General features: G+C 49.6%; 1 protein-coding gene across 2 annotated transcripts in view; it reads left to right on the top strand.

Moving 5' to 3' along the window:
* Window positions 1-13,752, top strand: part of WNT5B (Wnt family member 5B) — a 155,680-nt gene that overhangs the window by 124,351 nt on the left and 17,577 nt on the right. For both annotated transcript variants that reach the window (XM_075602370.1, XM_075602369.1), the window contains exon 4: window positions 11,772-12,064. In XM_075602370.1, the coding sequence (XP_075458485.1) occupies window positions 11,772-12,064 (293 nt within the window). The remainder of the gene's footprint in view (window positions 1-11,771; window positions 12,065-13,752) is intronic.

Here is a 13,752-nt window from a genome sequence, read left to right as displayed (position 1 = left end):
GAGACACATCTTTGAATTAAAAACAGTGGCCCCTTTTGGCTTAAACGAAGATTTTTCTTTAGGATGTTTCTTATGAATGAAATTAGGACTGTGATATTTTGTGTTGCTGAACTATTGTTTACTGTTTTGTGGTTGTGTGCTTTTGCATGTCAATGTTCCTTTTGTAATATTTCTGCATTACGACTACATGTGTTATTCCTTTATGTGCCCTTGTATTGTCATTTTCACTTTATCACCTTATGGGTTAGGTGTGTGCATCAAGATTGTTCACGATGTCCCGCTTCGAGATCGTAGATATTATATGGTGTATCTGAGACTGCAAAACATCTGACATGTCGTTTAAATATGTCTTGTCGGTCACAAGCTGTCCCTAGGACAGAATTTTGCTTACGGAGTACAATGTGAATATTGGCTCCGGATAGACATACTCTTGTCCATCACAATTTGTCTCATTAGTCATATATGCTGTAAGCTACTAGTCTCATTATTTTTGAAGAGATTAGTTTGACCATATATGGTATCTGGTTTTCGATTTTAGACTTTATCAGTCATTGTAGTTATAGTATTTATTATAGTGGGACATTAATAACAATATACCTCACTGTGTTGCACACAGCACTTCACATGTTTGTTATTTAATTGGTTTGTGTATGTTTGCGGTGTGTGCCATGCGTTCTCATGCTGGAACGGGTCCTTTTGAGTATAGTTTCAAACAAATAACTACATACAACATAATAAGCTTTATTGTGCCTATGTATCAGAGCTTCCTACAACGTTCCCATTTGCTAGGTGCCTTTTATCATAGAGTTTAGGCATTTTTTACCAGAATCACATATGTGTCCCTAAGGCTACGTCAGTATATGGGCGCCCTTATGTGCTTAATGGGGCAAGCTAAAGGATAGCTTAGATCCTGCGTTGTATTGTAGTTTGCTCAATGAGTTGCGCGGGGAGGTGTGCGCATGCGCGAACCGCCACCATAGAGGCTAATAAGCACCATTCGGGCCACCGTAGCCAGGTTAATATACAAGATCACTGGATACAACATGGCGTTGCGTTCCAGCAGTACACTGCGGGTCACGGCATGAGGAGCCCGCGCATGCGCGAACGTGCCTACGGGCAGATCATTGAGGCCACCATAGTTTTACAGGATGTTTCAGGTTAACAAATCCAAGATGGCGATGCGTTCCAGCATTTGCATGCGTGTCACAGCGGCGCGGTTTCGCGGGCTATGTTGCCCCTACACGGGTGAGTTCATTTTAATTTTGATTTGTTTGGGTATATAAGGGGGTGGATTAGCATTCACTTATTGCACGTCCCTGAGGAAGGTCACGTTGAGTGGACCGAAACGTTGGAGGTGGTGCCATGTTACTTTGAATACAACTTCATTGGAACTACTGGACTGTGTGCTGTCTCGTTTTTTCCGGACTCCAATCTGGTAAAATCTACTTTTTACATGTGCATATGGGGCTAGCACCAGCATCTTACTTATGTTTACAGTGTGCCAACTGAGATGATTTTTTCATATATATATATATATATATATATATATATATATATATATATTCGTACTTTGGCCGCAACTGCACATTTTCTGCCCAAAATCAGAACCATAACTTCCAATTATTTCCAGGTGATGGGAGACAGGGCCAAAGTTTCCTCTGCAGGTCCCACTTAGCAGGAGGTGGGGGAAACACTCAGTCATCTAACACCTTCTCTACCATGTAACTAATCTCTTAATAGATGTTCAGCTCGAGTTCTGAAAAAGTGTGCGTCCGTCCGTTTGTCCGTCCCCGTGTCCAAGTAGTCAAGGTCCAGAGACACAAATGAGGGAAGTTTTGGAAATTCCAGACAAAGTATATTTTGTTGCAAATGTTCGCAAATTGAAATCCCCCTCACTCGTAGGGTCTTCCATTGAGTGGGACTCAGGAGTCAGTGGAGGAGCTGGGACACTGTGCTTCTCCATCCTCTGCTGACACTGTGCCATGTGAAGCCCATGTCAGCCTGTAACCCTTCAGATGCTTTGGGAATTAAGTACAAACCTGCAGTTGTGGAGAGATTTCCTGTGTTCTGTGAGCTTTGTAATGGATACACAGCAGAGGGATCTCTATACACACAGACTGGGCTGCAGGTGAGAAAATGCACATTTCTTGGCTGGGAGGTGTGAAAAGCAGATTTCCACCTGATTTATCATAATAAAGAGGCTCAAGTGGCCTAACCCAGGGGGTGCTCCACTCCAATTCTCAAGCCCCCCTCCCCCCCCCAACAGGTCAGGTTTTCGGGATATCCCAGCCTCATCACAGATGTCTCAAACAGTCCCTGCTTCAGCACAGGTGGCTCAACCGTCCCTGCATCAGCACAGGTGGCTCAACCGTCCCTGCATCAGCACAGGTGACTTAAGCAGAGGCTCAGTCTTGGATTGAGCCACCTGTGCTGAAGCTGGGATATAACCTTGGGGTAAAATATATATATATATATATATCCTGAAACCCTGACCTGTTGGGGGGGGGGGGGGAGTGGCTTGTGCACTTGAGTTAGCACCCCTTTCCTAACCCATGCCAGGAAGGCAGCAACTAATTGAGAAGCAACATCTGGGAGCTGAGGGGTTAAGTATGGGTAGGGAGAGTTGGTTATTTGCACCTTGTATGAAGAGCTGAGTTTGCTGTGATTGACACATATTGGTGTGAAGTATTTATTACTAACACCAATACAGAAATGGGTTAGTTAGTAACTGAATGCACTTATAGCATTTAACTTTAGTTATGATGAATTTAGCATCAATTCAGTGCCTCACATTTATCATAAGTTCCTTACTAAAAAGTAAGTTTGTACCAGTTTAATGATATAATTGCGTCATTTTAACACTCCCAGCATTTACATGGCAAACATGCATACAACATGAACATATGCAACGAAATAATCCCCATATGCACGTATCTCCCAGATACAGTGATAGCCCTGTCTCGTGTTCCCTTTCATATGGGGAGGGGGCACTGGAGCCTGTTCCCATGAGACCTGTTGCCCTTTACTTGAACTTTAGGGAAGAGTTAAAGGGTTACAACGGTTGGTGGTGGCTTTCCCCTACACGTGCGGGTGTATGCTGCAGTAATTAGGGTGGGGGGCTGCAGTGTTACAGTGGGGGCGGGGAGTTAGGCAGGGTGGGGGCTGCAGTGTTAGTGGAGGGGGTTAGGGTGGGGGGCTGCAGTGTTACAGTGTGGGGGGTTAGACAGGGTGGGGGCAGCAGTGTTACAGTGTGGGGGGTTAGACAAGGTGGGGGCTGCAGTGTTAGTGAAGGGGGTTAAACAGGGTGGGGGCTGCAGTGTTACAGTGTGGGGGGTTAGACAGGGTGGGGGCTGCAGTGTTACAGTGTGGGGGGGTTAGACAGGGTGGGGGGCTGCAGTGTTAGTGGTGGGGGTTAGGGTGGGGGGCTGCAGTGTTACAGTGGAGGGGGTTAGACAGGGTGGCTGTAGCGTTACAGTGGGGGGAGGAGCAGTCAGATAGGGGTGTGAGGGGGGAGGCCAACAGTTATACAGTATTGGGGTGAGGCTATCCCGTGCCTTATATCCGTTTAGTATGAGTGGGAGTTGGGGGTAGGAGTTGGGGTGGGGTGGCCGCAGCCCCCCTCACATTAGCAGCACAGATAAAGCTTTGATTGGAGGTGTGAGGGACACATTGTCTCTGCTCCTTTTGAAATGCAGCCTGAGATGGGAGAAATGGAGAAATCCGGCTGGGTTTGATGTGTTGGACAATAAAGGAAAGGTGTTAAAGTGTCAGCATCCTCTCCCCCTGCCCCATGCATTTCTAATCCACTGAGGGGGAGCAGGGGGGATTAACCCCCTCGGTGCTGGAGTGTATATGCAGTGGAAAGCAGTCTCCGTATTGCATGGAGCGCTGCAGAGTGTAAGCTCCTGAACCCAGACCGAACCTGCCACTGCACCACGGACAGGCTGCCATTGATGGTATAGAAACAGGCTAAGCATGGGATTTGGAGCGTCCCAGCACTGAAGGGGTTAAACAGGACAGATCCTATGGTACACATGTTGTGTATGACACGGGGGGGGGGGGGGGCATTTATTTCATACATATCTAATATTACATATTAATAGTAGGAAAATAATCAAGGATACATTTGGATTCCTACCCTTCCCCAAGAGCAGCAGCAACAGGTGCCCCCGTGTCCCCGCTCAGTGAGAGGGATCTTGTCATGTACACATTCCTGCATATTATCTCATGTAACATGGGAGCTGCCCTAACACACCCTGCCCGGACTGCACATGCATTGCAGGGTCACAATATATCCCCCCACTATCCCGGGATCAGTATCTCAGGGCTGGGAGGCAGGGAGCACAGAGCTGCAGTACCGACAGCAGCCACAGGAGGGCGCCGGAGATATATATATATATATATATATATATATATATAGCCTATAGGGAACCATGTTAAAAATGGTTATTGAGGCAAAAAGTGACACTGTGCTCATTTGCATGTCATTTCCCAGAATCCCTTGCTGCAGTGGAAGTGCTGTATGCTGGGTGATAATGGGGAAAGGCGGGGTTGCAGACCTGCCTAAGACATGCAGATGAGCATACAGTTATATTTGCATATATATATATAATCAAAAAATAAATAGATGATACCGTTCTGTGGCTAAGTTAGCCACAGAACGGTATCATCTATTTATTTTTTGATTATTGAAGCTCGGCTAACACGGTACTGATACCTCTACACACACATATATATATATATATATATATATATATATATAAACACACACACTTACATACTGTACATTGTATGCTCAGTGATATGGACTGTACATATATACATACATTGTATGCTCAGTGATATGGTTTGTACATACATATGTATGCTGAGTGATTGTGGGGAAAGCTAGGTGTGTAGATCTGTTTTAGACATGTGAATGTCATGTGTTTTTTTTTCATCTTTGCTGTATAATATCCAGTGTATGGTTTTTGCCACTTTTTTTTTACTGACCATACTTACTTTGTGTACATACAAATACCCACACACATATATACATATATTCTACATACACACACAGAAGTGTGTGTGTGTGTGTGTGTGTGTGTGTGTGTGTGTGTGTGTGTGTGTGTGTGTGTGTGTGTGTGTGTATGGATTATTGGACCTGAGTGCTGTCTTTACTTACCTATCGCAAGAATGGTAATATCGTTTATACTATTTATATAGGACAAGCACCACTATCTCATATATATATATATATATATATATATATATATATATATATATATATATATATATATATATCTCTATCATCCAAAACATGTATGTGGGTATATACCTCTCGTCTCTTCCTTTTCTGCACTGTATCCTCCACATGTATTCACAGTATTAAAAGTGTGAGCTATTAAAATGTTTTTATTTATTTGATACAGTTCACATCATTTCCACAAGTGCTCAGATCCTGCTGGGAAAACCTGATACTGCTGCATTCCATGTGCTATTTATCATATTGCTGTGTGACGAAGGAATGTTTGAACCCAACCTGCCGCTATCTCGCGGGGGGGGGGAGTAGGGAGTTTACAGATATTCTGTAGCCCTCAGGGTAGATCCCAGTCCCTTTCAGGGTCTCCCAGTACAGCACGAGATGTGCGGCTGTTCTGCCTGTGATATGTAATGAGTTCTTGTAATCACTGCGTTATCTGAGCTGTCATCACGCAGCTGATACAACCTGATTGTAAGAAATCCTGAGACTTCATTTATGCCCTAAAGGCGCTAGCCAATGTGTACCAGATCTGTTTTACATCTATATCCACCGGGCTGATCTTCTTTAGAAAACAAACGTGTCTGTCTTTATCATGCTCACTTGAAACAATTATACGAGTTGTTCAATTCATGATCGTGAGAGTAACTTCCAACATTCGCTGTATTATATCATCATATTCTTATACCTCTGGTCACCAGCTATTATTTAAAAAAGTAATATGATATATATATATATATATATATATATATATATATATATATATATATGTATTTATATTTATAGGGGTCCATATTAAACTGGATATGAAGTAAAAGGTGACACACAGTGTGCTCATTTGCATGTCATTTCCCAGAATCACTTGCTGCAGTTGAAGCACTGTATGCCAGGTGATAATGGTTAACAGGCAGGGTTGCAGACCAGTCTAAGACATGTGAATGTGCTCACAAGTGATATTCTTTATTGCTATATGCTACCCGTGGAGGTATTTTGTTTATTTTGCATGCTCTGCACACTATAAAAAACAGACGTCAGTATACATGGTTTTGTGATACAATACAGAGGCAAGGGCACCCAATATACAGTAAGTGTTACAGATAAGGAAACTTCCCTGAAGAACTTACAGTTTTAGAATAAAATGACCTTCTTGGGAATTCAAATCCGGGATAGAAGGGACGTTGCCACTAAAACCAGTGCTATAGTTTACAGTACACTTTGTACATATCCTACAATGTCCTGTGTAGAATGATCTTTTAATATACAGTACTTACTTATATAGAACAGATATACATTAAATATTAATTCAATAAAATGTTACTAAAGACACCAGTGGCATTTTATTTTAATATTTAATTTATATTTATGTAACCTTTTAAAAAATATAAATATTAATTAAATAATATTCCACGTTAATATATATTATTATTAGCGTTTATTTGTAAAGCCACACCCTATTGTGCAGCACGGTGCAATGCGGGAACAGAATGAGATAAAAGACATTAACAGAATAACATACCAAATAGGAACAAACAAACAAATATGTACAAAAGGCAACAGGGGTCCTGCCCCTGCTGTGCGCTTGCAATTTAGAGAATATTTGTATGTGCACCAAACTCCACGCCATCTCACACCCCCTAACATCCACACCCCCAAACCTTAGTACAGGGGTGCGCAAATTTTCCCCGCTGCGCCCCCCTGTCTGCTCTCCCCACCTGCTCGCGCCCCCCCCCCTCCCTACCTTGTCTTCGACATCAAATGACGCGGCGGGGGTCACGTGACGTCGCATTACCATGGCAGCGTGACGTCATGGGTGCAACATCAATGCAGTGTGAGGATGCCTGGAACTAACACTCTGCCATGCAGTGGGAGACACAGGAACTATAAGATAATATGGAAGTGACCGTCAGGGAGTAGCGAGGAGGGAGTGGGTTTTCCCAGAGGAACTCATCGGATTTGGGTTGGATTTGTATCCATGAGATCGTTTTCAATGCGTCAGTGAGGAAGCTCCTGGAATGGTTCTTTTAGGAGGGGTAATAACTGCATCCTATTGTCCACATGTCCCACTGTGCTGCATAGATTGTAAGTTCTGTGGTCAAGGCTTTCACGCTCATGCTGTTTGCATTCATACCAGTGACACTTAACCCAATCACCATTGTGAGTCTCTGTATTGTCAGTGCTTGCTGGAGTTTATTTAGGCTGTACATACAATATTACACAGCTGCTGAGGTCGGAGATGGAGGAAAGTAGAGACAAACAGTGCAGAGAGAAGGCAGGGCTGTGCAGAGAGGAGACAGGAAGGCAGGTAGGAGACGGCGGTGCAGAGAGGAGACAGGAAGGCAGGTAGGAGACGGCTGTACAGAGGAGACAGGAAGGGAGGTAGGAGACGGCTGTATAGAGAGGAGACAGGAAGGCAGGTAGGAGACGGCTGTACAGAGGAGACAGGAAGGCAGGTAGGAGACGGCTGTACAGAGAGGAGAAAGGAATGCAGGTAGGAGACGGCTGTGCAGAGAGGAGACAGGAAGGCAGGTAGGAGACGGCTGTGCAGAGAGGAGACAGGAAGGCAGGTAGGAGATGGCTGTACAGAGGAGACAGGAAGGCAGGTAGGAGACGGCTGTGTAGAGAAGAGACAGGAAGGCAGGTAGGAGACGGTTGTGCAGAGAGGAGACAGGAAGGCAGGTAGGAGATGGCTGTACAGAGAGGAGACAGGAAGACAGGTAGGAGACGGCTGTGTAGAGAAGAGACAGGAAGACAGGTAGGAGACGGCTGTGTAGAGAAGAGACAGGAAGGCAGGTAGGAGACGGCTGTGTAGAGAAGAGACAGGAAGGCAGGTAGGAGACGGTTGTGCAGAGAGGAGACAGGAAGGCAGGTAGGAGATGGCTGTACAGAGGAGACAGGAAGACAGGTAGGAGACGGCTGTGTAGAGAAGAGACAGGAAGGCAGGTAGGAGACGGCTGTGTAGAGAAGAGACAGGAAGGCAGGTAGGAGACGGCTGTACAGAGGAGACAGGAAGGCAGGTAGGAGACGGCTGTACAGAGGAGACAGGAAGGCAGGTCGGGGAGACGGTTGTGCAGAGAGGAGACGGTTGTGCACAGAGGAGACAGGAAGGCAGGTAGGAGACGGCTGTACAGAGGAGACAGGAAGGCAGGTAGGAGACGGCTGTACAGAGAGGAGACAGGAAGGCAGGTAGGGGACGGCTGTGCAGAGAGGAGACAGGAAGGCAGGTAGGAGACGGCTGTACAGAGAGGAGACAGGAAGGGAGGTAGGAGACGGCTGTACAGAGAGGAGACAGGAAGGCAGGTAGGGGACGGCTGTGCAGAGAGGAGACAGGAAGGCAGGTAGGGGACGGCTGTGCAGAGAGGAGACAGGAAGGCAGGTAGGAGACGGCTGTACAGAGAGGAGACAGGAAGGCAGGTAGGAGACGGCTGTATAGAGAGGAGACAGGAAGGCAGGTAGGAGACGGCTGTACAGAGGAGACAGGAAGGCAGGTAGGAGACGGCTGTACAGAGAGGAGAAAGGAATGCAGGTAGGAGACGGCTGTGCAGAGAGGAGACAGGAAGGCAGGTAGGAGACGGCTGTGCAGAGAGGAGACAGGAAGGCAGGTAGGAGATGGCTGTACAGAGGAGACAGGAAGGCAGGTAGGAGACGGCTGTGTAGAGAAGAGACAGGAAGGCAGGTAGGAGACGGTTGTGCAGAGAGGAGACAGGAAGGCAGGTAGGAGATGGCTGTACAGAGAGGAGACAGGAAGACAGGTAGGAGACGGCTGTGTAGAGAAGAGACAGGAAGACAGGTAGGAGACGGCTGTGTAGAGAAGAGACAGGAAGGCAGGTAGGAGACGGCTGTGTAGAGAAGAGACAGGAAGGCAGGTAGGAGACGGTTGTGCAGAGAGGAGACAGGAAGGCAGGTAGGAGATGGCTGTACAGAGGAGACAGGAAGACAGGTAGGAGACGGCTGTGTAGAGAAGAGACAGGAAGGCAGGTAGGAGACGGCTGTGTAGAGAAGAGACAGGAAGGCAGGTAGGAGACGGCTGTACAGAGGAGACAGGAAGGCAGGTAGGAGACGGCTGTACAGAGGAGACAGGAAGGCAGGTCGGGGAGACGGTTGTGCAGAGAGGAGACGGTTGTGCACAGAGGAGACAGGAAGGCAGGTAGGAGACGGCTGTACAGAGGAGACAGGAAGGCAGGTAGGAGACGGCTGTACAGAGAGGAGACAGGAAGGCAGGTAGGGGACGGCTGTGCAGAGAGGAGACAGGAAGGCAGGTAGGAGACGGCTGTACAGAGAGGAGACAGGAAGGGAGGTAGGAGACGGCTGTACAGAGAGGAGACAGGAAGGCAGGTAGGGGACGGCTGTGCAGAGAGGAGACAGGAAGGCAGGTAGGGGACGGCTGTGCAGAGAGGAGACAGGAAGGCAGGTAGGAGACGGCTGTACAGAGAGGAGACAGGAAGGCAGGTAGGAGACGGCTGTATAGAGAGGAGACAGGAAGGCAGGTAGGAGACGGCTGTACAGAGAGGAGACAGGAAGGCAGGTAGGGGACGGCTGTGCAGAGAGGAGACATGAAGGCAGGTAGGGGACGGCTGTACAGAGAGGAGACAGGAAGGCAGGTAGGAGACGGCTGTGTAGAGAAGACAGGAAGGCAGGTAGGAGACGGCTGTACAGAGAGGAGACAGGAAGGCAGGTAGGGGACGGCTGTGCAGAGAGGAGACATGAAGGCAGGTAGGGGACGGCTGTACAGAGAGGAGACAGGAAGGCAGGTAGGAGACGGCTGTGTAGAGAAGACAGGAAGGCAGGTAGGAGACGGCTGTACAGAGAGGAGACAGGAAGGCAGGTAGGGGACGGCTGTGCAGAGAGGAGACATGAAGGCAGGTAGGAGACGGCTGTACAGAGGAGACAGGAAGGCAGGTAGGAGACGGCTGTACAGAGGAGACAGGAAGGCAGGTAGGGGACGGCTGTGCAGAGAGGAGACATGAAGGCAGGTAGGGGACGGCTGTACAGAGAGGAGACAGGAAGGCAGGTAGGGGACGGCTGTGCAGAGAGGAGACATGAAGGCAGGTAGGGGACGGCTGTACAGAGAGGAGACAGGAAGGCAGGTAGGAGACGGCTGTGTAGAGAAGACAGGAAGGCAGGTAGGAGACGGCTGTACAGAGAGGAGACAGGAAGGCAGGTAGGGGACGGCTGTGCAGAGAGGAGACATGAAGGCAGGTAGGGGACGGCTGTACAGAGAGGAGACAGGAAGGCAGGTAGGAGACGGCTGTGTAGAGAAGACAGGAAGGCAGGTAGGAGACGGCTGTACAGAGAGGAGACAGGAAGGCAGGTAGGGGACGGCTGTGCAGAGAGGAGACAGGAAGGCAGGTAGGAGACGGCTGTACAGAGAGGAGACAGGAAGGCAGGTAGGAGACGGCTGTACAGAGAGGAGACAGGAAGGCAGGTAGGGGACGGCTGTGCAGAGAGGAGACATGAAGGCAGGTAGGAGACGGCTGTACAGAGGAGACAGGAAGGCAGGTAGGAGACGGCTGTACAGAGGAGACAGGAAGGCAGGTAGGAGACGGCTGTGTAGAGATTATGGGGGATACATGCTGCTATCAAATGATGATAAAACCACATTTAGAGGACTCTAGTCATAGTTCTGACCCGCGTGGCCTTAGACAAGTAACACGATGTGTGTGTGCTTCAGATTTGCAAGCTCGTGTCCTGCATTAGGCTGCGGCCATAAAGGGGGTAGCAGGGCTGAGGCGCGCTGACGCTGAGGCTCGCCTGCTGAAATCTGCGCGATTTCATGCCAGCGGGCGCGATCGGGAGGCAGGGGGAGACTGAGGGAGACGGTGCAGTGACGTCGCTGGGCCAATCGCCCGCAACGCACCGACGTCAACGTCACGGCGTCGTGACGTTGACGCTGCTCCGCACTGATTGGATGTTTTCAGCCGACAGAGCTCTGAAAAACAGCTTGGCTGTCGGCTGAAAAATCCAGCGCCTCAGCACGCCTGCGGACGCTCGCGTGAGCCCCCTCTAAAGACATCCTCATGGAGGATGCAGGGGCTCAGCGCGGAGCGTCCGCACGGCTCAGCGCGGCCTCCCCTGCTATGGACTCGGCCTTACTCTGCTATAAACACAGTCTGGCTGCAGTTAGCTCGGGATTACATAGAAGAACAATGACACATAAAAGTAACTAAAACAGTTTTTGAAGTTAGTCTGTAAATGCGGTGAGCTGAGAAATGCGAGGGGTTTGATGTGTGGGGTAAAAGGAGTTTGCGTAGGCAAGGTCCCCTCTCAAACAGAGACAGGGTGGGCCAAGGGTATAGGAGACACATGGCTAATATGAACCTCCTCCCCCCCCCCCATTTAGAGCATTTACCCCAAACCGTAGAATATTAGCTTTATACTGGTTACATTTATATAAGGAGTACAATTGTATAGTTGAGTTGTTTATAAAATGTCTGTGAGCTGAGTAGGGTTGGCCCTTGTAAATATTGTATTCCCTATTTTGGGGTCTCCCTCCTGCCCCCTGTGCTGACTTCCTCCTCTTCTCCCCCCTGCGCAGGAAGCAGAGAGGCTGCCTTCACGTACGCCATCAGCGCTGCCGGCGTGGTAAATGCCGTCAGCCGTGCATGCCGGGAGGGGGAGCTGTCGACCTGCGGATGCAGCCGGACCCCGCGCCCCAAGGACCTGCCGCGGGACTGGCTGTGGGGAGGGTGCGGGGACAACATGGAGTACGGGTACCGCTTTTCCAAGGAGTTCGTGGACGCGCGAGAGAGAGAGAAAAACTACCCCAAGGGGTCAGAGGAGCAGGCGCGGGCGCTAATGAACCTCCAGAACAATGAGGCCGGGCGCATGGTAAGAAGGGGGAGGGAGGGGACACACATTATCACATGCTTCATCACCGCGACCGTGACATCGGGGCCGACCGTGACCTCACACTGACCGTGACATCGGGGCCGACCGTGACCTCACACTGACCGTGACACGGGGCCGACCGTGACCTCACACCGACCGTGACACGGGGCCGACCGTGACCTCACACCGACCGTGACATCGGGGCCGACCGTGACATCGGGGCCGACCGTGACCTCACACTGACCGTGACATCGGGGCCGACCGTGACCTCACACCGACCGTGACCTCACACCGACCGTGACATCGGGACCGACCATGACATCGGGACCGACCGTGACATCGGGACCGACCGTGACCTCACACCGACCGTGACATCGGGGCCGACCGTGACCTCACACCGACCGTGACATCGGGGCCGACCGTGACCTCACACCGACCGTGACATCGGGGCCGACCGTGACCTCACACCGACCATGACATCGGGGCCGACCGTGACCTCACACGACCGTGACATCGGGGCCGACCGTGACATCGGGGCCGACCGTGACCTCACACTGACCGTGACATCGGGGCCGACCGTGACCTCACACTGACCGTGACCTCACACCGACCGTGACATCGGGGCCGACCGTGACCTCACACCGACCGTGACATCGGGGCCGACCGTGACCTCACACCGACCGTGACATCGGGGCCGACCGTGACCTCACACTGACCGTGACATCGGGGCCGACCGTGACCTCACACTGACCGTGACATTGGGGCCGACCATCGGACATGATTCATACCTCCTAAATACTAGTATTCATACCTATTTCTTAGATGACTCTGACTGTGTAAGTAGCGCAGTACACAGAGTTTTGGAGACACAAAGGTTAGATTCATGACCGCGATATAGTGATCACATGACCACCGCCGTTTGTATTACCACGAGGAATCGATGTATTTATATCTGTATTTATATGGCGTCATTAATGTACATAGTGCTTCACCCCAGTAATACACGTGACATAATCATAGACATAACAAATAATACAAATAACACATAATGGGAAGACGCGCCTCAGGCATAAAAGTGACATTAGGCCCCAATGAGTTCCCGTGTCAAAGAGCTTCCAATCTACTGGTGCCCGAGGCTTTCCCAATGCACAGACGGTGACAAATGTGCCCACGTTTGCAAATAATGGCGCCCGTGGTGAAAAATCAGGAACTTGCCAACGTTCACAAAATGGCCCCCGCAGAGAATCACCATTTCACTAGATTTGCCCATTCTCTCTGCCACACTCTCGGCTTCCTCTGTAATGTGAAGGACGAGATGAATGCCGTTTTTGGCCACGTGAATTCCTCCCCCCCCCCACGCCCCCCCCCCTCGCTCCCTGCTGAATATGGAGAAATGTTTGCTGAACTCTGACCTTCGGGAGATTTTCTTTGGAAATAAACGTGAGGTTTTTTTTTTTTTGCAAAGTGAATTCAGACGCCTCTGTCCGTCCCTCATTACACGGAGCGGGCCCGGCCAATGGCGTTCAGGTTCGTCCACTTCAAGAACCGTTCTTCTCTCCACAAATAAACTCCTGAATCCTCTGATAGGGGCCCTCCAGCTGGAAATGAACGAGCGGCACTACTGGAGCAGCTCAGTGGTAATGTCACTGCCTTTGAACTAGGTGAAACCTGTTTGAATCCCAGTGTCG

The sequence above is a fragment of the Ascaphus truei genome, chromosome 5 (genome assembly GCF_040206685.1).
Source record: "Ascaphus truei isolate aAscTru1 chromosome 5, aAscTru1.hap1, whole genome shotgun sequence".
Classification (NCBI taxonomy): domain Eukaryota; kingdom Metazoa; phylum Chordata; class Amphibia; order Anura; family Ascaphidae; genus Ascaphus; species Ascaphus truei.
The sequence above is the reverse complement of the archived record's forward strand: the minus strand, read 5'-3'. Positions and strand labels throughout refer to the sequence as shown.